General features: G+C 50.7%; 2 protein-coding genes and 1 long non-coding RNA gene across 12 annotated transcripts in view; 2 read left to right on the plus strand and 1 right to left on the minus strand.

Annotated features, from left to right (window-relative positions):
* The first annotated feature begins 55 nt into the window (after positions 1-55).
* Positions 56-12765, plus strand: MAVS (mitochondrial antiviral signaling protein). Of its 4 annotated transcripts, XM_082431912.1 has the most exons (8): positions 56-74; positions 192-249; positions 4273-4443; positions 5382-5556; positions 6834-7006; positions 7731-7887; positions 9786-10297; positions 11179-12765. In XM_082431912.1, the coding sequence occupies exons 3-8, from the start codon at positions 4327-4329 to the stop codon at positions 11626-11628; spliced, it is 1584 nt and encodes a 527-aa protein (XP_082288038.1). In that variant the 5' UTR covers positions 56-74; positions 192-249; positions 4273-4326; the 3' UTR covers positions 11629-12765. The 4 variants fall into 4 exon arrangements, with proteins under 4 accessions (XP_082288038.1, XP_082288037.1, XP_082288039.1 ...); XM_082431911.1 differs by lacking the exon at positions 56-74 and having other exon boundaries at positions 159-249; XM_082431913.1 differs by lacking the exon at positions 56-74 and having other exon boundaries at positions 177-249; positions 4253-4443.
* A 1673-nt stretch (positions 12766-14438) lies between these two features.
* On the minus strand, positions 14439-23822 carry LOC309646006. 3 transcript variants are annotated; one of them, XR_014255160.1, is made up of 3 exons: positions 23709-23822; positions 22150-22388; positions 14439-16962 (listed from the first exon to the last, which is right to left on the minus strand). It is a non-coding gene; the product is annotated as an uncharacterized lncRNA (long non-coding RNA). The 3 variants fall into 3 exon arrangements; XR_014255161.1 differs by lacking the exon at positions 14439-16962 and adding an exon at positions 20853-21355; XR_014255162.1 differs by lacking the exon at positions 14439-16962 and having other exon boundaries at positions 21585-22388.
* Positions 23777-25803, plus strand: part of PANK2 (pantothenate kinase 2) — a 32149-nt gene continuing 30122 nt past the window's right edge. The window contains exon 1 of one of the 5 annotated variants that reach the window (XM_082431907.1): positions 23777-24346. In XM_082431907.1, the coding sequence (XP_082288033.1) occupies positions 23890-24346 (457 nt within the window). In that variant the 5' untranslated portion in view covers positions 23777-23889. The remainder of the gene's footprint in view (positions 24347-25803) is intronic. The other 4 variants (XM_082431904.1, XM_082431905.1, XM_082431906.1 and 1 more) reach the window with 4 other exon arrangements.

Consider the following 25803-nt stretch of genomic DNA (forward strand, 5'->3'; position numbering starts at 1 on the left):
TTCCCCTGGAAGTTGCTCGAGACGACGAAGGAAAGAAGATCATCTGCTCTTCCGCGCATGCAGTAGGAACCCAGGTCTGTCCCGAGCGCGCGTCCAGAGCCTCGAGGCCCCGCAAACCAAGGCCAAGTGCCCGCCCCCGCTGTCTGCCCAATGGCCGCGCGGCCCTACCCCCCGCCCTTCCCTCCCTGCAGGGGAGGGTTCCCGGCTGTCCGCGACTGGAGGCAGGTCGCCGGGTCGTGGCTACCCAAGGTAAGATCGCCACCTTGGGAGCTCGGTCCTCTGGACTCAGGGCGCACAGATGCCTTTCGGGGAGGTGGTCCGCGGCGCAGGAGCCGAGTGGGACTAGGAGTCCGCTGGGGCGCACGGGGCTTGGGGCGCGCGGGGAGCCGGGAAGAGCAGGTACTAACACACAGGGTGTTCCGGGCAGCGAGAGCTCCGCGCACCGCATCTAGCACCGGGGGCTCGGGAGGTGGGTGGCGCGGGCGCCTGCTCGGGCTGGAGGGGAGGTTGGGCCGGAAGGAGAAGGGCGCTGGCTACTGAGCTCCTCCAGTTGCCCACAGGCCCAGGGTAACTCCCAGGCGAGGCCTAGCCCGGGTGCGCCAATCTCTGGCGGCCGCGCTTTTGGGGGTCGCGGACTGCCGCCCTCCCTTGGGTCTTGGCTATTTTCGGTGGTGACACCTGTTCAGAACAGCCTCCCGGTCCTCCGCGGACCTGGGTCTGGCCCAGGAATTCAGGAATAGGAGCTGAGACTGTGAGGCCTCGCCCCTTCCGGGAGGGTGGAGCGCTCTGAACTCAGCTTCTGGTGCAGTCGGGTCAGAATTCTCCTAGACGCGACGGTCAGGAACTCTCCGGCCCACATCTTACCTGAGACCGGAAGGAGGTGCCTGGAAAACACTGGAAAAAACAAAACCGACATTCTCCGTTTGGAGGCTCAAAAACATCTGGAAGGACATCTGGAAGGACCTGAGAACCCGGCTGTTGTGGAGGGCAGGGTTAGAACGTCCTCAGACGTGTCCGAAAGATTTCCATATCTCGCAAGAGAAGGGGCTAAATAGTGCACCTTTCCAGGCACACTCTCACTTAGCGACCCCCCTCACCCAGGCAGTGGCCTTGGCCCCTCCCGGGGCTTGAAGGCAGGGGGCTGTGTGAGTCTCACTGGCCGCAGGGGTCTCTAAGCCCTGCAAGGTGTATGGTGAGCTGCAATGAGGCAGCAAGTCCTGGGTTCAAATCCTGTTAGGCCACTGGTCAGCTGTGCAACTTGGCATCGCTTGTCCTCTTGGGATTGTGGCAAGAATTAAATGAAAGAAACTTAGGATGTGCCTGCCTATAGTGGACCCTCAATAAATGTGAACAAATATGGGCTTCCTTTCTTTTTGGTTGGACCATTACATACACCCATACTCCCCAAACTCTTTGCCTCAAAGACTGAGGCTGGGATACAGAATGTATCACCTGACTCTCTCCTGGTACCTCCCTGGATCCCATGGGAGGGAAGGAGGGATCTGTTCACCACCACAGAGTTGTTCTTTGCTCATCTTCTGAAGGCTCAGAGGAACCCCGCCCCACCTCTCTGATCCTCTTGATTTCTGTCATTGGTACTCGCCCCACCAGGAATGTAGCACCTGGTGGTTGGTAAAGCAGGTCATGCAGCATGTGGCTATGAGGCTGGTGGGCTGCAGGTAGGCAGGACTACTGCTCCATTTCCCATGTGGCAGGGGACTGGTGGCCTCAACAACTTCTGGGCACTCTACTCTGCAGCACTATCTCTTAGAGGTCCCACCCAAGCTTGACATCCAAGTTTCTACTCCAGCCTGCCCCTCTCTCCTCTGCCCACTTCCCTCCCTGAAAACCACTTTGGACATCCAATAGCATCTCAAGCTTCACTTGTTCAAAATGGAACTCTGGAGTCCTCTCTGCACCACTGCTTCTCCCCCAGACTCTCTGGCTTGCTAAGTGGCACCCTCCATCCACCTAGTGCCTTGATTCTTCTCTCTCCTTCACCTCCCATATCCACAAAATACCAGGAATCCAGCCACCTCTTGTCACCTTCATGGTTACCATCCTGGCCATACCCATCATGTATTCCCTGCTGTGGCCTCCTGACTTGTCTCCCTGCTTCCATCCTGCCCCCTCCCCAGTCCAGGATCCTCACAACCACCACAGAGGTCTTTAACATAAATCAAATAAGTCAAATCAAATAAAATCCTCTCCCTTTCCTGCTCAGAGCCCTCCAGTGGCTCCCTGTTTCACTCCAAATAAAACCCAAAGTCCCTTCTTATAATGCCCTACATTATTGGCCCTTCCCAACCTCCTTGACTTGAACTCTGCCCCTCCCCCTAGCTTTCTAAACCTGGACAACTCCAATCTACTTTCTATTCTTCAAACATGCCAAGCTTGTTCCACCTTAGGACTTCTTACTTGCTGTGCCCTCTGCCCAAAACACTGATCTTCTTACATTCGAGTTCAGCTCAAATGTCAGTTCAGAAAAGCTTCCCTCCCCATCCCAGTTCAAGCAGCATGCCCTTCTTCAGGGGCTCTGTCTCACCATCTGCTTTATTGTCTCTGTAACCTTTATTACTGTCTGGAATTCTTATTTATGTATATGTTTTCTGATTTGTTATCTGTCCCATTCCAGTGGAATGTAAATTGGATGGTGGCAGAGATCTTGTCTGTCTTATTCCCTGCAGCTCTCTCCCATGAGAAAGGCAAATAAGAAACAAGCAAACAAACAGATCTATAATTGAAAATTGTGTTAAGTGCTACATAAGCAACCTGTGGCAATTGATTGTATTGGGGGTACTTTTAAATTTCAGGCTTATAAGGCTGAACTACTGTATTGTCAAAACAACCTCTCTGAGCCATTTTAGGGGTGAGGACAAGCTTGGAAAAGGCTGATAACTTGCCTGAAGTCACACCCAGAAGTGGAACTTAGCCTCCTACCGAAAAAATATGTATGTAGGGCTTCTCTGGTGGTGCAGTGGTTAAGAATCTGCCTGCCAATGTAGGGGACATGGGTTCGAGCCCTGGTCTGGAAAGATCCCACATGCCGCGCAGCAACTAAGCCCATGCACCAGAACTACTGAGCCTGAGCTCTAGAGCCTGTGAGCCACAACTACTGAACCCGCGTGCTACAACTACTGAAGCCCATGCGCCTAGAGCCCGTGATCTGCAACACGAGAAGCCACCACAATGAGAAGCCTGTGCACCTCAATGAAGAGTAGCCCCCGCTCGCTGCAACTAGAGAAAGCCCGTGTGCAGCAACGAAGACCCAACACAGCCAAAAATAAATAAAATAAATAAATTTTTTTTTTTTAAATAAATTTTACACTTTATTTATTTATTTATGGCTGTGTTGGGTCTTCGTTTCTGTGCGAGGGCTTTCTCCAGTTGCGGCGAGCGGGGGCCACTCTTCATCGCAGTGCGCGGGCCTCTCACTGTCGCGGCCTCTCTTGTTGCGGAGCACAGGCTCCAGACGCGCAGGCTCAGCAATTGTGGCTCACGGGCCTAGTTGCTCCGCGGCATGTGGGATCTTCCCGGACCAGGGCTCGAACCCGTGTCCCCTACATTGGCAGGCAGACTCTTAACCACTGCACCACCAGGGAAGCCCAATAAATAAATTTTTAAAAAATTAAAAAAAAATGTGTGTAGCAAGCTTTAATGTAATGGTGGGCCTGCAGTCATGTTCTGGGAAGAACCTGATCCCAGATCCTGAAGACCTCAGTTCTTTGCTCTTCTGCTCACTAGCAAGTCCCCTTAATTCCTTGGTACTTCATTTTCTTCACGGTAAGAATAGGATAGATCCTATTATTATGTTGGGTGCCTTCTCCTCTTCCCCATCCTCTCCCTCCTACCCCTCCTCCTCCCTCCCTTTTCTCCTCCTCCTCCTCCCTCTCCTCCCCTTCCCCCTCAGTATACTCCAAAGGAGCAGCACTTCTAGGTGGTGCCCTTTTGCTATCAGAAGCTAGGGGCACATTAAGACCTGGGGATGATGGGGCAGGAGCCAGAGCTCTCCCCAACACTGACCAACCTGCAGGGCAGAAATGGGCCCTAGGTCTTCTAGATCTGATTTTTTTTTTTTGTCACCAATTTGTTTTTAGGCAAATTCATTGAGGGCCTCTGAGACTTAGGCAGTAAAATAGGATGATTAAAGAAAAAAGCAAAAATTCCAAAGAGTTGAAAAAGAAAGAGAGAATTGCCTTTTGTCCAACTCCACTCCCAACTCTGTTGCCATGCGTGGTCTGTTTTCTTCCAGTCTTTTTTCCTCTCTCTCAGTTCATCCACCCTTCATAGGCCAGAGCCCTCTGCCACTTCAGAACCCGGACAGCGATGACGTTTGCTGAGGACAAGACTTATCAGTATATCCGCAACCATCACGGCAATTTTTGCAATATTCATGTTCTGGAGATTCTGCCTTACCTGTCCTGCCTCACAACAAGTGACCAGGTGAGCCCGGGCGTGACAACCAGGCATGCACTGGGGGCAGGGCTGTGGAATTCAGAGCTTCTCCCAAGCCAGGACCAACTCCTTCCTTCTCTGTTGTCTGTATCTTGCTTCCCATCCTTGACAGTTTTCTAACTTTCAGAATGAAGTGTGGCTCAGGGTGTCCTTTCCAACCTCACTGAGCTCCCTCTTGTGTCATTTTGGTATAGTGCTCCAAAATATGGCACTGAGGTTTCTGGGCTTGGGACCCCTCACCCACTTTCATCGGAACCTTCTTTTTCTTTATCTCTTTTGTCCTTGTTCCTGTTTAGTTTCAATTGCAGTCTCCTAGTCATGGGACCCTTCCTGGCAGAGAGCTTGTGGCTCAACTTTGAGAGTCTTTGGGAGCCAGACTGTGCTAGCTCCCTCAGCACTTGCTGTGGGCCCCTAGTGAAGTGAGCCTGGCCCCTCCCAGTTTTAGCTGTCCCCACATTGAACCCCGAGGCCTCCCTCTGCTTCCTCCATGCAGATACCGGTGGTGTGTGAGTTTGTGGCTGGTAGGGTTTGGCTCCTCCCTCTTGTATTTTGGTGTTTGTGGCAATACCTTGCCATTTAGTTCTGCAGTAATGTTTTCTGTGGGTTTTTGTTTCTGCTATCTGGTTGCTTGTTTGCATGTGCTAAGCCTCAGTTTCCTCATCAGTAGAGTAGGGGTAATAATAGCATAAAATAAGATAATTCACGCAAAGCCCTGAGCAGAGAGCCTGGGACACAGTAAGGCCTATTTCCTGGGCCTTTAAACTTGGGCTCAAACTCTGGCCTTGTCCTGGGCTCTGACTCAGTTTCAGATGGTTGCTTCCATCTTGTAGCTTTCTAGGTACCTCCATCTGCAGCTGTCCCCTCCAGAGTGGGGAGGGGGTCAGGGCTACCAGGCTTGAGCTTGGTGGCGGGGCTGTGTCTTTCAGGACCGACTGCGGGCCTCCTATGAGCGCTGGGGGAACCAGGGCACTCTCTGGGACCTCTTCAACAGCCTTCGGCGGAGGAACGGCTGGGTGCCTTCCTTCATTGGGGCACTGAGGGCCTGTGAACTGTCTAGTCTCGCTGATGAAGTGGACCGAGTCTACCAGAGCAACCTGCTACGTGAGCCTCCCACCTTGGCCCTTCTTCTGGAACTCCTATCTGATTCCCTGGCCTCCACTCTCCCTCTCCTCTCACCCTCCCTCCCATCACTCCTGGGCAGTGGACAAACCTGAGTGTAGATCCCTGCTTTGCCACTTATTAATCTTTATTAACCCTTTGGCCAAGCCCCTTCATTCCCTAAGTCTCAGTCTTCTTTGTAAAATGGGGCTAATGGCAACATTTACCTTGTAGGGCTGCAGTGGATACCATGGGATGATGGCATGTTGAGTGCTTAGCTGGGGCTGGGCACCTTCCATGTGCTCAGCAAATGGAGCCTCCTCTAATTTTTGTGGCTGTGACGTTTGCCTTCCACGCTTTTCTCATTTCCTCCTGTCTACTCTCCCTCAGTTCGCCTTTCCTCTCTCAGCTCATCTCTTCTCTCCCCCTCCCTTCACTGTCTCTTCTTTCTTCCTCATGGGCTCCTTCCTTCCTTTCCCCTCATCTCTTCCCCTCCCACTGGTTTCCCCTAGAGCCTCCTTAGCTGCCTCCCACCCCGCCAGCTGCCCAGTTATCCCTCAAAGCCCTCTCAATGCTCCCTGCCAGGCCAAGTACTCAGAGGGGGTCTGCTGAGGCCAGGGTCTCAGGGGCTGAGGCAGGAAGAAAATTCACACCAGCCCTATATATATTTCAGACTAGAGACAATTCCTGAGACACTGCTCAGATTTACAGCCTTAAAATATCCCCATGTTTGCCTTTCTTTCTTTTCCTCCCCCTCCCTTCCTCCCTCCCCTTCTTCCTTTCTAACTCAACTCTTCATTTGTGGAGATTACCAGTGATTCCCCCAGATGAAAACAGCTGTGGTAGGGCCAGGCGTGGATGGTGGGGGCAAAGGGGAGGGGCTGAGGAGGAAGCTTTAGGTCAGGGGTCAGTTAGTGGTGAAAGCCACCCATGAGGAGGAGAAGAAAGCCACTGTGTCCCAGAATGCCTGGGGACAGAGAAGTGGTGACTGCTGACACAGTCTGGGTGGTGAGAGGCCTGCGAGGTGCCCCCAACACTCTCCCTTCCCCCACTGCTCCTCCTACCTCTCCTTGTCCTCTCCATCTCCACTCTCCCTCCGATACCTGCCTCCTGCTTTGTGAAGCTGGTCTCCTCTGAGGAGTACTGCCCACGTCAGGATCGAGTTTGATGCTGTGGGGGACTGAGAGCCATGGACCTGGAGTTCTAGGAGCACCCAGGCCTCTCTTGTCACTGAGAGCACCCCAATTCCTCCTTGACATCACAATATCTTTGTCCTTCAGGGAATCCGAACCACCCCCCATCTCCACTGGAGCAGCCATCAGTTTCTGCTGGGGTTCCAGGGCCCTCCACACCTGCTGTGGCCCCCAGCATCCCCTGCAATGGCTACAGAGAGGACGAGCCAAGTTACCCTATGCCTGTCCAGGACACCCAGCCACCAGAGTCCCTGGGAGAGGTGCGTCCTCACGATCTACCTTGAGCCTCCTGCTTTTGTGTTCCTGTCTGCCCACTTCTGCTCACCCAGCCTTCCGGCAGTCCCCCACAAATCATGCCTAATCTCTGCTCAGAACCCCAGGGCTCCCCCAATGTGGATCTGCCCCAGCTCCCAGACTGCCAACCAGGTCTTCACTATGTGGCAGCCCCCACCCCTCTGTCATCAGCCAGCTGTGAAGTCACAATTCTGAGGTCTTTGCAGTGGTCCATGTGAGATGTTGAGCTGGGTCAAGGGATCAGGGGATGACCAGATGAGGGAGAGTGAGGGAGCAGGAGGTGATGGGGTAAGGGGTGGATGGTTGGAGCTGTAATCATTGCCAGTAAAGTTTGGGGGTTAAGATGACTGATTCTATTGGGATAGGATGAGTGGGCAGTGAGGTGTCCAGGAGACACCACTTGGACTTGAAGCCTAAGAAAGGGGTCTGTGCAGTGGCCCCAAAGATGGGGACCTTTCTTTAGGGCCAGACAGATGAATAGGGACCCCCCATGGGATGATTTTCTATGAGGTGGCTTCAAAGTCACCTGCAGATAGAAGTTCTGGCAATGACCAAAGCCGAGGCAAGGGCTTCCTTGGTCCTGTGCTTCATGGCATGGGCTGTGGCCTGTAGGAGCCGTCCCAAGCATAAGCTGCCCTTTGCCAGCTCCTGGGAGAAGCAACTGCCTTATTCATATATTCCTTCGTGCAGAGTTTGAAGAAAGCCCCACAGCCACCCAGCTCTGGGGCTGTCCTCAAGAGGCTGGGTGGCCCCCTGCAGCCCTCGTCTGACATGGTGGCCCTCAGCCCTCTGACCTGCAGTGGACATCAGGAGCAAGACACAGAACTGGGCACTACCCACACAGCAGGTATGCATGGACTCTCGAGTTATAGGGCCTTTCTGACCTCCCAGTGAGGGTAAGGGTTAGAGTTGCCCCTCTGGTTTTCTTGGACAGGAGGCAAAGGTGGTATTCCCCAGGGAAATGAGTTCACCCCAGGGAACAACCCAGTTCCTCAGAGGGCATATTGGTTAGTATTTGCTTGGTAACATACAATCCCAAAATTTAGTAGCTCAAAATATGACTATTTACTTAGCTCATGATTGTGTGGGTCAGCAATTTGGGCTGGCTCAGATGGGCTGAATTCCCTCTTATATACACATCAGTGTACACATAAGCTGTTTACGGCTGTTGGCTGGGGCACCTCAGTTCTCTTCTATGAGTCTCTTACCTTCTAGCAGTCAAGCCCATTTCGTATACCTGAGCAGAGTTCTGAGAGAGGGAGAGAGGGCTTCTGGGGCATAGGCTCAAAACTGGCACAGTTTTCCTCCTGCCTCTTTCTGTGGGACAAAGCAAGTTACAAGGCCAGCCCAGCATCAAGGAGTAGAAAGATAGACTCCATCCCTACATGAGAGGACTGACAAGGTCACATTGCAGAGGGCGTGGATACACGTAGAAGTGAATTAGGGCCATGCCTGCACTATACCAAAGGGACTATGTAGGGATCTGCCAGGACCTGGAGGACAGTGCAAGAAGAGTACAGGGCTGGGCCAGCTGTTGTCAGGGAGCACTGCCCTACCCTAAAGGGGTCTCTAGCTCCCAGTGAATCACTAAAACTTTTCAGCCCCCAGAAGAAGTATGTTCTTCATCAGCCAAGGGCCTGGACCCTCACATCAGACATCTCAGGAATATAGTGCTATCTACTCTGATCTCTTGGGCTGGCATCTCTGCACCACTATTTCCCAAACTGTGTTCCACATGACAGTGATGCCCAGCCAGCCCGCAGTGCCCACGGAACAGCCACAAGACACGGGAGCTCAGAGAAGCCACCTTAGTGTTCCATGCTCCTGTCACACCAAACTCTAACCCAAGTATCCTTTTGCACTTTGCATTGTCAGCTTGCTGTGGAACATCTTTTCAAGAAATGCTGCTGTGGACCAGGGAGGCAGAGGGCACTTTGATTTCAGTATGAATATGGACATAGGTCCCATGAGATTCTGTGGTGTTAGCTTTGGGACGGGGGTGGTGGACATCAGAATCACTCCCGACCTTTGTCAGCTGTAGGGCCAGGCATGTGTGTTCTCAAGAGTTCCATGGTGAATCCTTATGTAGCTGCCTTTATGGACCATCACCACCTACACCCTCCTGCTTCCCCCAGTTCAGACTCTCCTCCCAGGGGTGGCTTTGTCCCTGTACCCCCAAGCCCTTGGGCCTTCTAGAAGATTTGCACACACTGGGGGCTGACAGGGCCTCTGGTGCCACATGACTGGTGTGAGCTCTTCTAAGCAGAGCCATCCTGCTCCTCTTGCCCTGGCCTAGGATTGTTCCTGCTGAGAGGAAAGATGGCAGTGGGAGAAACATCCAGGATTCCACTTGTCTAAGGAGAGGATGGAAGAGGCAGACACAAGAGGAAAGGGGGGTGTCCTAGGCAGGAGAAGAAAAAGCAGAGAGGAAAATTAATAATGATTTTCAAGCTCCTAGACCCTGTTAAAGGGAGGGATCATTTTGCTCTTGTGAGAGAACACGTCAAGGACTGAGGAGGGACAGGACCAAGGATTTATCTGCAACCATTGGGCCTTCAGCCCTGGGAACCAAAGAGACTGTGGAGACTCCTCCATGGGTAGGAGGTTGGGAGGCTTGGAAGCAATAGGGATGGTGTGAGCTGGGGCAGAGAGACCCTTCTCCAGCCCTCTGATCCCAAGGCCACTGTGATTTTAGGATAACACTCCTGTGGGTTTGTGTTTCTCATTTTGTTTTGCCACCTGCAGGCGTGGTGTCCAGTTTCACATCATCCTATGGGCCTGTGTCTCCGACTGTCTCCTTCCAGCCCTTGGTCCGTTCTACCCCCAGGGCAAGCCGCTTGCCTGGACCCCCAGTGTCAACTCCATCTATTGGCACCTCCTCCTCCACTGGCTTGGCATCTGCAGGAGGTGCTGCTGACCAGGCTGAAGATACCATCTGCTCCAGCGGGGCAGGGGTGCCCACCAACTCTTTGACTGCCAGCACAGTGCCCTCCAAGGTGCCCACCAACTCAGCATTTGGCAGCACAGTGTCTTCCAAGTTGTCCACCAGCTTGAAGCCCCCTGGTGCAATGCCCACTAATGTGCTCACCAGTTTAGCACCATCCAAATTGCCCATCAACTCAGTGCGTTCTGGCATGGTGCCACCCAAAGTGCCTACTGGCTTGGTGCCTGACCACAGGAAACATATGTGCACAGTGCCCAGAAAGCTGCCTGCCAACACAGGGCCCACCATCAGGAACAGCAACAGACTCGTGGAGGTGAGTCCTCGCCCCTCCTAGCAGTGATCCAGGCCTCTTCCTTGGACCCTTTCTAGTCTCCATTCTGTCTCCAGCCTAGGCTGGTCCAAGGCTTCTTCTGAGGGCATAGGGACAGCTGAGACCTAGCCTCATCCAGACCTAACACCATGTCCTTTAGAGTAATAATAATCATTAGAGCTCTTAAGTATGAATGCTTCAGGAGGGTCAGGCTTGCTGGGTCACCTCCACTGGTCACATGCATTAACCCATTTAGAGCTCACAGCTCCCTTTTAAGCTCATCAATACTATTTTGCAGGTGAGGAAACTGAGGGGTAGAGCAGGGTCGCCTGTTTGCCTCGATGCCTTGCTCTTCACTGGGATATCTGGCCTGCCCCACCATGACCAGGGTTTTACAAACTGCAGTCCCAGCCCATCCATCTCTGACCCTAGCAGCCTCCACAGTTGCCTGCTCGGAGCCTGCACGTCTAACCCTACTGCTGCTGTATGTCTGGAAGAACCAAGTCCATGGGGCCCCTTGGGTGCATGGCCCAGCCTCTGACCCTGTGGCTGCTTCATGGCCATCAAGCCCAGGCATAATGTCAAAGTAGATGGGGCCACACATGACCAAGTGCTCCCTGGGGTGGGAGTGAGCTCACAGGCAGGCCAGTGAGTAGAGCTTTCAGCCCTGGAGGAGTTCACCACTGATGCTCCTGCAGGGCCTTAGTCCCCTCCTCCCCCACTGTCCTCCTGTACCATCAGTGAGTTGAGTCCCCAAGAGAGGGTTGCCTCACAGCACTCTGGGCTGGGAACTGAGGGGTTGGCCTGTTCTGGGAATGGGGCCACCCAACCTGGCTTGTCCCCCACCATCCTCAGTCCCTCCAGTCCCTCCTTTTCTTTCCTAGGAGACTCCAGCATCTCCAGGGCCCACAGGTACTGCCACTGGAGGCACCTCGCCATGGCCAGATAGCAGCTCTGACTGCTGGGGATCAGAGCTGGAGCTGAGCAAGCCTGGCAGGCTGATATCCAGAATGGACAGCCAACCGTTCTCGGGCTGCTCCGCAGACCTCGCCATCAGCCACAGTAACTCCCTGGGCGTGGGGCCTGACAACGCTCCGGAGGAGAACGAGTACGAGTCGGAGGACACCATTAGGATCCACGGGGGCCCCAGTACCCCCATCCTGGGGGACAGCCCTGGGACACACACCACCCCAGGATTCCGGGAGGAGGAAGAGTTGGAGAAGTTGCTGGTGGTCAGGACCTCGCCCTGGGCTCCATGGCTCGGGGTGGCTGTGGCTGGGGTGCTCCTAGCTGCACTCCTGGCCACACTGCACCGGCGGCGTCTACTCCAGTGAAACTCCTGGGCCCTCCCTATCACGCATCTGCTCCCTTTCCCATGGTACATCTGCCTGAGCCACTGAGTTGAGCTGTCCCACCATCCTTGACCCTATCTTGGGGCTGGCAGAGGCTGGGTCAGAGGCGAGGCAGCATTTCCGTCCCAGCTCGTGCCCTTGGTGGCTCCCCCACCATCCTTGGCTTTCTGGGCCCTGGGCTGCCCTGAGTGCTCCAGACCTCGCCCCCCTGGCCATCTGGTTGTTGCCCTTATCCTCTGGAGGAGGTGCCCCCGTCTAGGCCTTATCCTTCTTTACCCAAGTGCAAGGATCAGGAGGTGCTGCTGGAGACCGCAGGGGGTTGGAAACATCCCCCATCCTGCCCTGGTCCCTGGCAGCCAATGGGGGGGGGTAGGGGACCCCATAGAACATCACTCCAGACCCCAGTGGCCCAGCCTCAGGCTATTGCCCCAGGAGCAGTGAAGTGGCCCATCTTCAAGGACTTAGTCCCCTGCCTCTCTGGTTCCCCTCCCCTGCCACACAAGCTTGGGGAGGAGGTCTGGAGATTCCCATGGACCCCTGGGAAGCCTGATCAGGTGCTAGGCCTGAGGACCACCTAAGTCCCCCTCTCCAGCCTTCTCATCCTGGTCTCTGTTCTCTTCAGCTCCGTATGGGGGTTGGAGAGGGAGCACATGCAGGGCAGAGCTCAGGCCAAGGTTTGGATTTCAGCTCCACCCCTTCTTGGGCTGTGTGGCCTTGGCAGATAATCAGCCTTCTCTGGTCTTGCTTACTCATGTGGACTGTGAGGATCATGGCTCATCCTTCACTGGGTTCTCCTGAGATTGGAGCATACACGTCTTTGTCAAGTGCCTGGTCCAGAGCAGGTGGCCACTAAATGCTTCTCTCACCTCTCCCTGCCCAGCCTGGTAGAGATGAGGGCATGAGAGGCAGAGTGCCCAGTGGGTAAGCGTGCACTGCTGCAGTGTAGGATGGCCTAAGCCTGCATCCCATCTTACTATGTGCTCTTGGGCAAGCAGTTAACCTCTCTGTGCCTCAGTTTTCTCATCTGTAAAATGGGGATGAATAGTAAAATTTTATGTATAGATATACATGTCCTAGTGTTGTGAGGATTAAATGAATTTATCTATATAAATCTTAGAATGGTTCCTGACATTTCATTTACTAGGGGTGGATACATGTTGTTATTATCTCTATTCAAATGTGGAGGGACTGGAGCACTTGGCCACGCCTTTAGAAGCAGACCCAAACCCTACTGCCTATGCCCCTTTTATATTTGTCCCTTACTTTATTCCATACATTGGGGAATTGTTGGGGAGTGAGGAGGGAGGCATGTCCACTGGGGCACCTGTGCAGGGTGGGGGCTATGGTGCCCCCCAGCAGACAGACAGATTGAGGGATATCCTTGTGGGTTCTTTCCCAGCAGCCATTGCTGGACAAGGGCCAGGCACAGGAGCCTCAGGAGCTACCTTCATTTCTGGGCTCTGCAAGGGACAGGAACTAGAGCCCTGGGGAGACATAAGGGGTAGGGCTCACTGTGGCCCACCCCCAAACTGTCAGTCTGCAGGGTCCTGCATCCTGCTCTGGCTGCTACAGCCTTTCTTTACACTGCCCTCGGGGACTTCAGCAACCTAATGACCTCTACTTCTACCTCTGAGCTTCTCTTCAACCCTCTCTCCAAATGCAACCACCTGTACTCTGAAGCCAGGAGTGGTCCCTACCCAAGCTGTCTGCAACCACACCCCATCACCCTTGCTCTTAACCCTCTGTGCTCCTTCCTCCCTCCCAGGTACCCAGGTCAGTGAACAGTTCATGAACACGTACTGGTTTTAATGTGTTACCCTCCCAAGGTAGCTTTGGAAAAAAGTATCTCAAGAAAGCAGTTTGTAGACCCAAAGAATGCTACTTAAATGGTAGAATTTCAAGCACAGTGACCAGCCATGTGGGAGATACCTTTGGGTAAGGTGTGTAGGAAACATTTAGGGACCATCTTGGCACTTTTCAAATTATGCTGCTCAGAAGCCCTGACTTGGCCTGCACTGAACAGCATTCCTATTTTGGCTGTTGTCAATAAAATGCCAACTTCAAGCAGGATTGGGAATTGGCCTGTGGCCAGGAGAGGGCTTGGGGTAGTTGATAAGAGAGATGGGGAAGCACCCTTCACCTCGGGGTAAAGGCTGGGGTGGGGCCAGAGGGCCTAGTGCCATCCTAAGCGCTTAAGGGCAGACTCAGCAGTAGCCAAGGTACCTGCATATAAATCCCTCTCCATCTTTTCTCTCTCCTGTTGAAACATTTCCTTCAAAGCCCAAGAGCTACCACTGCTTCTCTTTCCCTGGGAAACACCTGCCGATTCTACTTGATGACCCACTGAAGCCAGACTAATACCACACTCTCACCTTGCTTCCCTGGTTGGATGTGCTCAGATTTAATTGACTTGGGGGAATTTCTAGTCAAAGATCAGCAAGATGCCCTTTACTCTTTCAGGCCGTGGATTATTCATAGCTTTTTTTTTTTTTAAATTTTATTATTTATTTATTTATTTATTTATGGCTGTGTTGGGTCTTCGTTTCTGTGCGAGGGCTTTCTCTAGTTGCGGCAAGCGGGGGCCACTCTTCATTGCGGTGCGCGGGCCTCTCACTATCGCGGCCTCTCTTGTTGCAGAGCACAGGCTCCAGACGTGCAGGCTCAGTAGCTGTGGCTCACAGGCCCAGTTGCTCCGCGGCATGTGGGATCTTCCCAGACCAGGGCTCGAACCCGTGTCCCCTGCATTGGCAGGCAGATTCTCAACCACTGCGCCACCAGGGAAGCCCTATTCATAGCTTCTTTTAAGAAACTTTTTTTTTTTTTATGGAAAGCTTTTAAGCACACACAGAAGTACAGAAACTAGAATAATTACCTCTCCCCTGCACGTGCCCATTACACACCTTCAATAATTATGGACTCATGGACAGTCTTGTTCATCCCTGCCTGATTCCCCCTTTTCTGTACAGGTTCTTTTTGTAAGTCAGAAAGTGAAGAGTTCAGAAAGTCAAGGGAAAGACTTGGGACAGGAGGATTTTGTGGCAAAGGCCCTCTTTTTCCTTCCAAGGCATTCCCCTCTTGGTTTCTTGGCCTCAGTGGGTGACATCCCTCTTGAACCAGTTCAAAGAGTGAGTAGCACTGGTTCCCTGTCTTAGGAGGAGAGAACCAGAGGAGGTTCCTTCACTGACAAGCTCCTTGGAAGTATCTGGCTACTGCTTCTGTCCCAGAGAGGTGATGATTGACGGGTGTGTCCAGTGGCAGTTTGCCCCATTGCACGAGGGGTCTCCTTTAGGCTCTGACAAAGCCCTTCCAGCAGGCAGAATTCCCATTCTTGGCCAGATTCAAACTTCACAGCATGTGTCTTGCTCTTATAGGAGTCTCCTAGAAATGGAGTCATTCAAGCCTTGAGGTCCCTTGCTTTCTACCAATGCACTATCGTGAAGCTGATGGCCAAGGAACACCTCTGCCCCCACCTTCAGGGAGAGTAGTGTTCAGGGTCCCTGGGCTAGTCTGTGCTGGAAGTGATAACTCTTTATGGATGAAAATCACATGCTCCCCTTTCTGCTCTTTTCCATGTAGCCCAGGGCCATGAAGTTCACACTTGGTGCAGGGCATGGTCACTCAGCATTCCTCATCCCTGCTGCTGCTGCTGTTAATAACAGCAATAATAAAAAGCGCTACCACTTACCCCATACCTTGTTGCATACCAGGTTCTGGGCTAGGTGCCTTACATGTATTAACTTGTTTAATCCTCACAATGACCCTATGAAAGGGGTACAAGTATGACCCAATTTACAGCTGATCTGCAAGACTGGGAGGGATGAAGGACCAGAGGGGACAATGCAAGGGAAGACTCTGGCCCGTGGGCCCCAGAGTTGGATGTTCTCCATGCCCATGACCCACAGCTGATCAGGTGTCTGGAGCCTGGGACCCCATTTAAAGTGAGATTTCACACCATCACATCTCTGCCCAGTGTGCCAAGATCTGCCACCTGCTATAATAGTGGAATGATGTGCAATATATAATTAATATAGTCTCAGGGATGTTGTGACAATATGAATATAATCATCTTGTGTGTGCCCAGGCTCAATGGCCTGAGGCTGCATGAGGTGAGGCAGCTGGAGGTCAGTTTGGTGTAGCAGATATTGTTTGTTAAAGGATTCCCCTGTGCCAGGTCTAAGGTCTAAAATGAGTAAGATACCTGCATACCCTCCAGTGGTCGGGAATGACAAAGTATGGTGGAGACATATAGGCTTTCATGTCATTTTTTTCATGTATTTATACAACAGATACTTATTTTGCTCCTACTGAGTGCAGAGTATGGGGACAGGCGTTGGAGAGACACAATAATAATGCAAAGAGCCCACCTTAAGTGCCCCCTTCTATCACCCACTGTCTCCAATATAATTGTGAGTGGTCTAAAGGAGTGTCTAAAAGCAAGGGCAGGGGTGGGGGGGAGGAGAGAAAAGTGTTGTTTTGATCAGTCATGTACTATTAACAAGTATAACAATGAAATCCAGGAAAACAGTAAAACTTAGAGCCTCTAGGGAACAAGAAAAATATTAAGTATAAATTTACAAAGACACCTATCAGAACAGCTAAAATGAAAGTGTCGGACGAGATCAAATGTTGATGGAAATATAGAGCAACTGAAACTCTCAAACTTTAGGGGTAATGTAAGTTAGTAAAACCCTGTTGGAAAATAGGCAGTATCTACTAAAGCTGAACACATGCATAACCTATGACCCAGCAATTCCACTCCTGGGTATGTACGTCACAGAAACAAGAGCTCATGTCTACCAAGATATGTGCAAGAATATTTCTAACTGCACTGTTCAAAATAGCCCCAAACTGGAATCAACCCAAAGGTCTATCCATAGTAGAATGGATAGAATGTATATACATATATATATATATAAAAGTTGGGGTAAAGTCATACAGTAGGATACTAGTGCACAACAATGAATACGAATGAAAATATTGCTACACTCAATGTGGATATATCGCACAGACATGATGTTGAGAAAAAGTCAGTACACACACACAAATGCTGACTGTGTGATTCCATTCATATAAAAATACAGAAATAAGCAAAACTGATCTATGGCATTGAAAGTCGGCATGGTTACCTTTGATTTGGGTGTTGGTTTCATGAGTATGTTCAGTTTGTGTCCAGAATCGCTTTAGAGATATGGAGATAAACCAAAGTCACCCAAATGAGAACAAACATAGGCTGTTCATTCTGAGCCTGTAAGAGCAGCCACTGTCACTTGCATTTGGCCGGGAGGGTATCAAAGGCAGGCAGGGACTGGGAAAACACTGTGGTGAATAAAAGAAAGGGAAGGCTTCAGATGTGCTGTGACTGGAGGTTGTTTGCCTGGGACACTGGAGGCTGGCTAACTAGAAGAGGGGCACCTTATGTGATTGGTTGGGGAACATATTTGACTTTTTCTGGTTGGTCCTGAGATGGAAGAGAGGGAAGAGGTGGTTGGGGATTGGGAAGAAGCTGGCACACATTAACCAAGACCTGATCATTCTGGATGACTGTTGCAGAGGCTGTGGTTTGGTTTTCCAGGCTGGTTACTGCAGAGTTCTATCGTCATATATGGTCTGGCCACTGTCCTTTTGTATATTCAGTCTCTCAGAGGGAAGGATATGGGCTCTGAGAGGGGCCTCCACTGCTGGAATGGGATGGGAGTGGGCACATACATGCTTCATCCAGCTCCCTATCCCTCCCTGGGGTCAGTGGTGCTGCCTGTAAGGATAAGGCCAATGGCCAGAGGGCTCTGCTGCAAGTCATGGCTTAGCTACTGCACCCACTAAAGTTTTTTTCTTTAAGGCCTGGCTTAAAGCCCAGCTCCTTTTGGAAGCTTTCTTTGAATAGATCCCTCTCACTTATTAGCCTTCCTAAATTCTCATGGCTTACCTCAAATTCTTCAGAGTAAGTTCTCACCTTCCTGCCTGCATTTTAAAAACTTACACTGGGGGCTTCCCTGGTGGCGTAGTGGTTAAGAATCCACCTGCCAATGCAGGGGACATGGGTTCGAGCCCTAGTCCGGGAAGATCCCACATGCCGGGGAGCAACTAAGCCCATGTGCCACAACTACTGAGCCTGCGCTCTAGAGCCCGCAAGCCACAACTACGGAAGCCCATACGCCACAGCTACTGAAGCCCGTGAGCTGAGCCTGTGCTCTGCAATAAGAGAAGCCACCGCAATGAGAAGCCCACACACTGCAACAAAGAGTAGCCCCCACTCGCCGCAAATAGAGAAAGGCTACGTGCAGCAACGAAGACTCAACAGCCAAAAATAATAAATTAAAAAAAAAACACAAAAAAAACTTACACTGAATATCTTCCTTCTACTTACTCAATGCTGTTTCTATAAAAACAGCAATAAAAGAAAAATACCCCCTCAACCCCACAGCTTTTTATTGAAGTAAAATATACATGCTGAAAAGGGTACTTCAAAGACAGAAGGGACGTGGGGGTACGGGGTGGGCAGCAGCCAGAAAGGTGGAGGTGGGGAGAGAAAATGGGAACGGTGAGAAAGATGAAGGGAAGGAGCCCTGGGTTCTAGTCTTGGGTCCACAGCCAGCTCCTGGCGTCCCTTTCCTTCCTGGACCCATAAACCATGAGGCTGGACCAGGTGATGTCAAATCCTTTCTCCTCCAGAGCTCAGTCCTATCAGCCCTTGAGTGTCCTTGGCACGGACTGGCTGTACCAGCTTCCTCCCCTCCTCTGTCCTCCTTCCCCATCCCCAAGTGCCACTGCCATACTGTCTGAATTGCTGATTTCCTAGCAGTCAGATGCTGTCTCCTATTTGATCAGTTTGCTTGTATTTAACATAAGATGAAAGAAAAATCCTTTCATTATCACATGCAGCTGGAAATCAGCTTCCTGCAGGAGCCCTGTCCAAAGGAATCGGGAAAGACAGAAACTGTGGTAACTGCTGAAAGAATTGCTTTTTTCGCTACTTGCTATCAGGACGATGTCCTTAGAATTGTGAGCCCATGGACTCACGTTGCCAGTAATTCTGCTATTATTACTTCTAGAACTTAAGATCCTTTAACATTTCTTTTATTCAGCCCACAGTTCTGAGGATCTACCCTGGCCAGATATCTGCTTGAAGTGAGGCTCCTGCAGTGAATGTAAATAGAACTTTCAATCTAGGGGGCTTGTTCAGGACCCCTCCCCCTTTTTCCTCCCACCTTCACTTTCAGGAGTCTCTACTCAGAGACAAGCTCCTCAGTTCACCACATGTGGCTGGCTGTCACTTTCTGGCCTGGCTCAGTGGACTCCTTCCTTCCCACCCAGTCCAGGGGGTCAGTCTCCCCTCAGAATTTTCACCTTCCTTATAATCTAGTCTCTTTAAATCATCTTTTAATTACACAGGTAATACACGAATATGTGCTTGCTGTAAAAAGTTAAAATTCCACCAGGAGTTCCCTGGTGGTCTAGTGGTTAGGATCCCGGGCTTTCACAGCCATGGCCTGGGTTCAGTTCCTGGTTAGGGAACTGAGATCCTACAAGCTGCACAGCGAGGCCAAAAAAAAAAAAAAATAATAATAATATATAAATTTTACAAAAGAAGAAATAAATAAAATACCACAACTAGAGATTATCATACTAAGTTAAGTCAGAAGGAGAAGAACAACTACCATATGGTATCACTTATATGTCGAATCTAAAATAAGGCACAAACGAAACTATATATGAAACAGACTCAAGAGAATAGACTTGTGGTTGCCAAGGGGGAGGGCAGGTGGCAGAGGGGTGGACTGGGAGTTTGGGGTTAGTAGATGCAAACTATTACATATAGAATAGATAAACAACAAGGTCGTACTGTATAGCACGGGGAACTATATTCAATATCCTGGGATAAACCATAATGGAAAAGAATATAAAAAAGAATGTATGTATAACTGAGTCACTTTGCTGTACAGCAGAAATTAACACAACATTGTAAATCAAGTATATTTCAATAAAAAAGTGAAATTAAAAAAAAATTCCAAACTATACAGAGTTATATAGTCCAGAGTGTCTCAAACTTCAGTAGAGATACAAATCCTCTTGGGGATCTTGTTAAAAGCAGGTGCTGACTCATTGAGTCACTGCATTTTTTTTTTTTTTTTTTAAATGTATATATGAGTTCTGAGGTGTGTGTGTGTTTGGGTGTACGGTTTTGCTTCCAGGGCACATAGAGAGGTGTAAATATCATCCCTACTAACTCAGGGGTATCTTTTTTTTTTTTTTAACTTTGGGTATGTATGTATGTATGTATGTATGTATGTATGTATGTATGTATGTATTTATTTATTTATTTATGGCTGTGTTGGGTCTTCGTTTCTGTGCGAGGGCTTTCTCTAGTTGCGGCAAGTGGGGGCCACTCTTCATCGCCGTGCGCGGGCCTCTCATTATCGCGGCCTCTCTTGTTGCGGAGCACAGGCTCCAGATGCGCAGGCTCAGCAATTGTGGCTCATGGGCCTAGTTGCTCCGCGGCACGTGGGATCTTCCCAGACCAGGGCTCGAACCCGTGTCCCCTGCATGGGCAGGCAGATTCTCAACCACTGCGCCACCAGGGAAGCCCGAGTCACTGCATTTTTAAGGAGACTTTTTGACTAAAGAGAAAGAGCAACAATTGATAATGTCGTTTAATCCCTTGCAATCCTGTTTCCTTTTTAGGGGGGTTGATAGACATCATTCCTTGCCTCTCTCTATGTACTTCTGTGCCATTTGATAGCCCTGACTTAATCCCATCCTTGGCCTGGGGCTGGGGATGCTCTCTGAGGTCCATTTCATAGCAGTGGGGTGCAGGGCCTTCTCTACAGCTCCCTGTATTGGTCCACAAACTATTGTTGCCAAGCTTAATGGGTCTTTGTTGAATTGAATTTAGTTTATGCAACAATCCAAACAATTTGGTCATTGTTTCAGTTGGTTGAGGACCCTCTGGTTCTGGATTTTTCCCCACCATGTGCAGGATGAGCCACCAAATCACTAATGAAATGGAGAACAGGGCAAAGCCAGAGCCCCACACAGTTCTACTCAAGACCATTGGTCAACTGATTGCATCAGTTGACCTCATCATTAATTGATTACTCAGCATTCTACTTTCCCTGCATTCATTGAACAGTTAAGAGTATATATAACACAGCCCCTATGGAGGTGTATCCATTAACTAATGCTGCATGAGAAATTATTCCAAAACTTAATAGCTTAAAACAACACATTTAGTATCTCAGTTTCTGTGGGTTAAGATTTCAGGTGCAGGTTTGCAGTGTCCTCTGGCTCAGGGTCTCTCACAAGGCTGCAATCAAGGTGTTGGCCAGGGCTGCAGTTTGGGGAGGATTCGCTTCCAAGCTCACTCACGTGGTTCTTGCAGGATTTAGTTCCTCATTTTTTAAAAAATTTATTTGGCTTTGTCAGGTTTTAGTTGCGGAACGTGGCATCTTCGTTGCCGCGTGTGGGATCTTTAGTGCAGCATGTGGGCTCTTCGTTGTGGCATGTGGGATCTAGTTCCCTGACCAGGGATTGAACGTGGGCCCCCTGCATTGGGAGTGCAGAGTCTTAACCACTGCATAACCAGGGAAGTCCCAGTTCCTCATTGAATTGTTGCTCTGCGGGCTGCACTTCCTTGTTGGCTGTTGGCCAGAGGCTGCCTTCAGTCCCTTGCCACATGGGTTGCTCCATAGGGCGGCACACAACATGGTAGCTTCTTTCATTAGAGAAAGCAAGAAAAAATTTAAATCTCTAAAAATTGAATCAAAATGGAAAAAAAAAATGGACTTAATTCTGTATTGAGGTGTTGGCTGAACTACACAGAAAGAAATTATTTCAAATGACTTTAAAGCACAATTTGATTTTTCATCCCTAGTGCAACACATCCTAAGGAAAAAAAGAACTGCAGAAAAATCTTAAACAGTATTTAATAATCACATCACTGGTAATATTGGTATTTTTATTCTGAAACTATTATCTATATATTTAATGATAATGCAAATAAGTAGTGAACGTTGCGAAGCCCTTAGATTTTCAGGTTAAGATAAAAGAAGCTAAGTAAAAACTCTGTAACCTTAAAAATGAATGGAAATTAGTATAAATCCATGATACATTTTTCTCTTTAAAAATTTATTTTCTGGGCTTCCCTGGTGGCGCAATTGTTAAGAATCCGCCTGCCAATGCAGGGGACATGGGTTCGAGCCCCGGTCTGGGAAGATCCCATATGCCGTGGAGCAACTAAGCCCGTGTGCCACAACTACTGAGCCTGCGCTCTAGAGCCCACGAGCCACAACTCCTGAAGCCCACGCACCTAGAGCCTGTGCTCCGCAACAAGAGAAGCCACCGCACTGAGAAGCCCGCGCACTGCGACAAAGAGTAGACCCCGCTCGCCGCAATTAGAGAAAGCCCGCGTGCAGCAACGAAGACCCAACGCAGCCAAAAATAAATAAGTAAATAAATTAAAAAAAGAAAAAAGACACTATACACAGTAAAGAAAGAAAAGCTACACACGCTTCAAGTGTTGTTTTGATGCTGGGATTCGTCTTGGCAGTCTCAGGTGATGATGCTTCTTGATTCTTCAGGATGATCTATTGCAGCTCACAGACCTGGATGGAAGTTTCCTCAGGTCAAGGAGAACTGTTTTTTTTTTTGTTGGGGGAGGCAGAAACGTAGGCAATGCTGGGCACTGAGATTTAGAAGAGTAGCTATAGGTTTTCTTGGTTTTTGTAGGATCCCTCTGGGGTGGCTTCCTGCAGGAGACGGAATTTCCAGAGTTAGGAAATAGGGTTTCCAGAGGTAATCCTACAGTGAGGGGAGCTATTTTTTTTTTTTAAATTTATTTATATTTATTTTTGGCTGTGTTGGGTCTTCGTTCCTGCGCGCGGGCTTTCTCTAGTTGCGGTGAGAGGGGGCTACTCTTCGTTGCAGTGCGCGGGCTTCTCAGTGCGGTGGCTTCTCTTGTTGCGGAGCATGGGCTCTAGGTGTGTGGGCTTCACTAGTTGTGGCTCGCGGGCTCTAGAGCGCAGGCTCAGTAGTTGTGGCGCACAGGCTGAGTTACTCCGAGACATGTGGCATCTTCCCGGACCAGGCATCGAACCTGTGTGCCCTGCATTGGCAGGTGGATTCCTAACCACTGTGCACGAGGGAAGTCCCAGGGAGCTCGTTTTGAGTGAGCATGGCAATTCTATTCAATAAGCAAGAGAGAAGCTCATATTTCTTGTTCAGCCTGCTACTAGCAGTCATTACAGGAAAAATGAAGAACATAAGGGGCATTACAGTCTCTCAGGGGAGGCACTTATGAAATAATTTGCTAGCAAGATAAACCCACAATCCCGTTCAACTTGACAGAATGAGGGAGTGCCTTGGGGGTACAGAGCCATGGATCATTCCAGGCATGGGCAACCTATGGGAGAAGAGACGCTTGGATGGACCTTTGGTCAGTATCTCAGGGCTGGAGGTGACCATGTTCTCACCCCCAAAAAGAAGGTGATAAAATGATTTAAAAAACAAAAAACCAATCAGACAAAATCCCCAACAACCCAGGCCCCGAGGCGGCCACCAAATCCTATGTCCTCCACTGCACCACACAGAAAGGGGGTCCAGACTCTCCTTTCAAGAGCCAACCCTACTTCCTGGCTCCCACACCCCCCTCCTTCACTACAGGAGGGTGGCAAAGGATTTATAACCCACCTCTTTCTTCCAGTTGCCATGGAGACCAACCCCAGTCCTTTCATTAGTTCTGGTACTGGAAACATTTCTCTAACGCAGGAGGAATGAAGGGGGCTTAGCCTAAACACGCCAGTGGCAGTACTGGGGAAGGGGGTGGCGGTCGAACAGAGCGCGGAGGACTGGTGGCCTTGACGGCAGCAGTGGAATCAGGTCGAGGGACAAAGGCTAAATTCAGCCCCGGTTCAAGCCCTTCTGTTTGCCAACGACTGGCGACCAGACCCTGCGGCACACCGCTGGGCTGAAGAAGGGCGTAAACCGGGAGGCGACGGGACGCAGCAGCAGGGCGGGGCTCGGGGGCGCGAGGCGGCTCCCGGGAGAGTTCTGGGGCCCGGAGCGCCTACCTGTGTACCCCGGTGGAGGGGGCGCGGACCCCTCCACCAACGCGTCCATTGGGCGGCGCCGCCATCACTCTCTGCTCAGCAACACCGCCTTCTCCTCCGCCCAGCCCGGATCCCCACCCTCGCCGTCCTTCGCCCCGCCCCGAGCCTTTCATTGGACGGAGGCGCGGTCGATCCGCCTCGAATGAGACAGCCGATTGGATACGAGGCCTTCGGGCCGCCCCCATCTTGTTTGGATTGGCTTGCTGCGCGTTGGCGCAACGGAAGAGGCGGCCTGCCGAGGATGTTCTTCTGCTCTGGCTGGATTGCCGCGGAGGAGGCGACGAGGGCACCGGCTCTGGGGGGCTGGCTCGGTCGGCAGCAGTTCCTGCTGCGGATGGGAGCGGGCCGGCTCGGCGCGCCCATGGAGCGCCACTGCGGTGTCGCCGCCACCTCCGCCTCGTCGGTCCGGGAGCCGACGCCCGGCGGCCCCGATGGGCGGTGCCGGGAGCCACTGCGGCGCCGGGCGAACAGCGCGTCGGCCCCCGCCGTCGGGGCCTCGGCTTCGGCGGAGGGCGTAAGGCGGGACCGGCCCGGCTCTTACAGCGGCGCTACGTCGGCCTCCCGTCAGCGCGTCGAAAGCCTCAGGAAGAAGCGGCCGCGTAAGTGCCCGGCGGGGCGCCCTCGCGTTTCGCCCTGCCCCCTTCCGGCCCGGTCGCCGTTTTTCCCGCGCGGAGACAGTGCCCCCGCTCGGTGGTCCCAGGTTGGTGCTGGGCTGACACCTGGCTGGAGGCCTCGGGTCCCCCAACGCGGGGGCTGCGGGTTCGGCCCCGTCCGGCCTCGCGCTTCTGCTTCTCGGTTGTCCGAGTGTAGCGTCCGTACCCAGGACCTTTTCTCTCTCCCGGTTCTTAGTTCCTTGTGCATTATTCGGCCGAGAATCGCATTATGTTTTTCCTCGGGAAAGCTTCTTTTGACCCATTTTCACCACCTCCCCTCCCCCCTCAAGTCGTTTGAATCCCCAGTGTCTGTCTTACGTGGATTTCCAAAGAGCTGCAAGACGTTACATCCTTTTTACCTGGAGATTTTGGGCTCAAGGAAAATGGTTGAGTTGCTGCAAGCCTAAAACTGGATTCCGTGTTCTGTGTACTAAGCTTTGTCTGCTTTTCTTCCCATGAGAATTCGGGTCATGTCTCACCCAGATATCGCCTCTATTTTCTTTCCATCTCTTTGCTGATACTCACGATTCAGTACTGTAGCACTCTGGGCATTAAGCCTTTCTTTTTTGAGGGAAAACGACTTCTCGCCTTGGCGGCTGCACATGCTCTTCCCAGAGAATCGGTTTTTCCGTTTTATTATCAGGTTTCTTTTTCTGCATTGCGATCTAGTCCAGATATTTTCTTCTCTTTACAGGTCTTCAGTTCGGGTCCTCCTTCAAACAGCCATTGCAACTCTTGAAAGTATCCACTGTCTTGATACTCTAATATGAGTTTTACGATATAATAACATTTTACATGTGGCTATATATATTTTTTCTTGTCGTTGCCAGATTCCTATTTCAGGAAATCAACTTGTTTTAAATGTAGATTATGAGAGTGAGAAAGTGGCAGGATGAGTGTGAGGTCATTTTTTAAAAAAATTATTATTATTTTTTACTTTATTTTTTTATACAGCAGATCCTTTTTAGTCATCAATTTTATACACATCAGTGTATACATGTCAATCCCAATCGCCCAGTTCATCACACCACCCCCCCCACCCCCCCGGGTGTGAGGTCTTTATTGGATAGTCTTGTACTTCAGCCCAGCAACCCAGTTGCTTTACTTTTATATGATTTGGATGATTAAATATTAAATGCACCCCTATTTTGCTGTGAAAAGTTTGAGAGTTCTTAATTCTTTTGTCTTTTCCTATGTTCTTGAAAGAGAATTGGAAAAGAGATGATCCGCTGTCAACCTATACCGTTTTTAGAGCCTGGTTCCTGTTTTGAGAAGCACCTGATTTTTAAGCGATGCAAAACATTAGTTCCTTCGTGGTTTTGTACTGCCTCATTAGAGATGGAGGTAAATTCCAGAGATTCAGCAAAAAAGAATCACAGCCATGTAGCCAGCTCTTTGTGACC

The sequence above is a fragment of the Balaenoptera physalus genome (genome assembly GCF_965194825.1).
Source record: "Balaenoptera physalus genome assembly, chromosome: 16".
Taxonomy (NCBI): Eukaryota; Metazoa; Chordata; class Mammalia; order Artiodactyla; family Balaenopteridae; genus Balaenoptera; species Balaenoptera physalus.